Source organism: Limulus polyphemus, unplaced genomic scaffold (assembly GCF_000517525.1).
Source record: "Limulus polyphemus unplaced genomic scaffold, Limulus_polyphemus-2.1.2 Scaffold841, whole genome shotgun sequence".
Lineage (NCBI taxonomy): Eukaryota > Metazoa > Arthropoda > Merostomata > Xiphosura > Limulidae > Limulus > Limulus polyphemus.
The window spans coordinates 259,511-261,811 of record NW_013666451.1 but is presented as its reverse complement, the minus strand read 5'-3'; the positions used below and the strand labels follow the sequence as shown (position 1 = coordinate 261,811).

Below are 2,301 nucleotides of genomic sequence, written 5' to 3'. Positions count from 1 at the left end.
AAGAAAGGACTTGTATCGCTGAAGTTTCTCAGAAAGAATTTCTATGGGAAATTAACAAACAAGCAGATATGTAACAATATAATATTCTAAATATAAAATACTATCTTTCAGGAGAACCATTTTCTGTAAAAGGAGAATCAATGATCTTAACAGGTAAAATTATTAATGCACAACATTGTATTACAGGTGGGCCTCTGACTGTTACAGATGCAAACTTATGTTTGGGGAGGCTCCTTCCTGATTATTTTCCAAAAATATTTGGGGATAAAGAAGATCAGCCACTGGATAAAGAGGAGACCACTAAAGCATTCCAAGAACTTACTAATAAGGTGTTTTTCCTCTCATGGAGAAAAATTAGTGAAATCAAATGTTGATAATAAAAATTTTTGGAAGAATATTATTTATTTGCATTACATTTTATATACTTTGATATTCATGGTTTAAAAGTACAAAGAATGCCATTTTTTAAATCTTAGGCACAGTTTTTAAAAACAGTTTTATCTGTTTTTAATGTCAGTTGCTCCTTTGTTCTTTTTTCAGTTGAAAATATGTTCTTACTTTCTCTACATTTTTAGGTCAACACATATCTTCTGAACCAGTCAGAGCATGTATGTAAGGAACCCATGACAAGAGAAGAAGTTGCTCTAGGATTTATACGTGTAGCAAATGAAACTATGTGTCGGCCAATTAGAGCCCTGACTCAAGTAAAAGGTTATGACACCTCTCAGCATGTCCTAGCTTCTTTTGGGGGAGCAGGTGGTCAACATGCTTGTGCTATTGCTCGATCACTTGGAATATCATCTGTGTTTATTCATAGGTAAGACTTAAACATAAAGATCTCTTCAATTTTATAATGCTATGAACCTGTCATTATACTTAACACTGTCCTGATGTAAGTCTATGTATTACAAATATATGAAGTTTGTGATTTTTGAAACGTTTTATATTATTATTCATTATTTTTAATATTTGATTTTGCTCCTTGTTCACTCTTATGTGTAAAAAATAATGAACATGACCAAGGATGTCTGTTAATATGTGCTCATGCATGTAGTACAGTGCTCATACCCTGAGGCTTGGAATGCATAATGAAAAAGATTATCTAATGACAAAAGCCACGTGTGGGATCACATGGTAAGCACTGGTGGTATATTACAGTATGTGCAGATAGAAATGGCCATGGAGGCTAGTTAAAAGTGGTCTCCACGAGAATGTTTGAGGAAGGGGATTCATGATTAGCTTTATTTAAAAGTTAAGACCTTTAATCTCTTTAATCTAGTAACATTAAAGACAAGAATATACTTTAATATAAATTTAATATAAATAATATTTGTTCATATTTACTAATTTTAAATTATTGAGGAGGTACCATCTCTCCTCCTTAAGTGATTATAACAGTGGTAAATAAATGTGTGAATATCAAAATTCCTCTCGGGTTCAATGAATTGAAACAAACTAGGTAAATTTAACAAAGCTATCCATTCAAATTATTTTAAGATCTTAACTGAAGCCAATGAGAAAACCAATCTATTACAAGAGTCTGTCAATAGACAGTTGATAATTCAATCATGTGAACTTAGGAAAAAACTTACTACTTAAACTGTAAAGTACTATTATGTAGTTTTGTCATTCTAACACAACTCTGTATGAACATTATTTTCTTTGACAAATAACATTATTTTTAGGTTTATGTTATATTATGAATTGAAATAACTACAATCTACCTCTTCTCACACAAATAGCTATTCTCGTTCAGTGCAGCCCTATATATGCAAAATTTCTTTATGCATGTCACAAGCCTTTTATCTTCCCTCCATTGGAATTGATGGATTCCAGTGCATCTCTCATGCAAATCATCATGCATCAACCCTCCATCAATAAGAGTGCAACATACTTACATGTCGCATGTGACTCCTTCTATTCAATTCTACCAACTGTCACTTCATGTTTGGCAGTAGGAGAGACCGGGGCTACTTGTTACGATTTTTAGAAAAAAGTCCAATATCTAGCGAAATAACCCGAATCATACATTGAAACTGAATGAAAGTGAAAGATAAATATGTACTTTATCAACATTATGTATTCTATATTGAACAAAATTGGTTACATAAAAGATTTTGTAAATATTTTGAAGTAAAGTCAAGTGTAACAATATGCCCCGGATGCGGGGTAAGTTGATATAATAGGTGGGGCATGTTGTTATACAATGAAAAAAAATCAGGAATATTTGCCAAAATTAGCCTATTCTATCATGCTAGATGTTATAATAGGCTTACTGTAGTTTTCTCATAACATTTAGCA

General features: G+C 32.0%; 1 protein-coding gene across 2 annotated transcripts in view; it reads left to right on the top strand.

The window, feature by feature from the left end:
* LOC106460816 (5-oxoprolinase-like) overlaps positions 1-2,301 on the top strand; it is a 356,751-nt gene that overhangs the window by 134,654 nt on the left and 219,796 nt on the right. For both annotated transcript variants that reach the window (XM_022387614.1, XM_013920558.2), the window contains exons 11-12: positions 187-329; positions 576-817. In XM_022387614.1, coding sequence (XP_022243322.1) covers positions 187-329; positions 576-817 — 385 coding nt within the window. The remainder of the gene's footprint in view (positions 1-186; positions 330-575; positions 818-2,301) is intronic.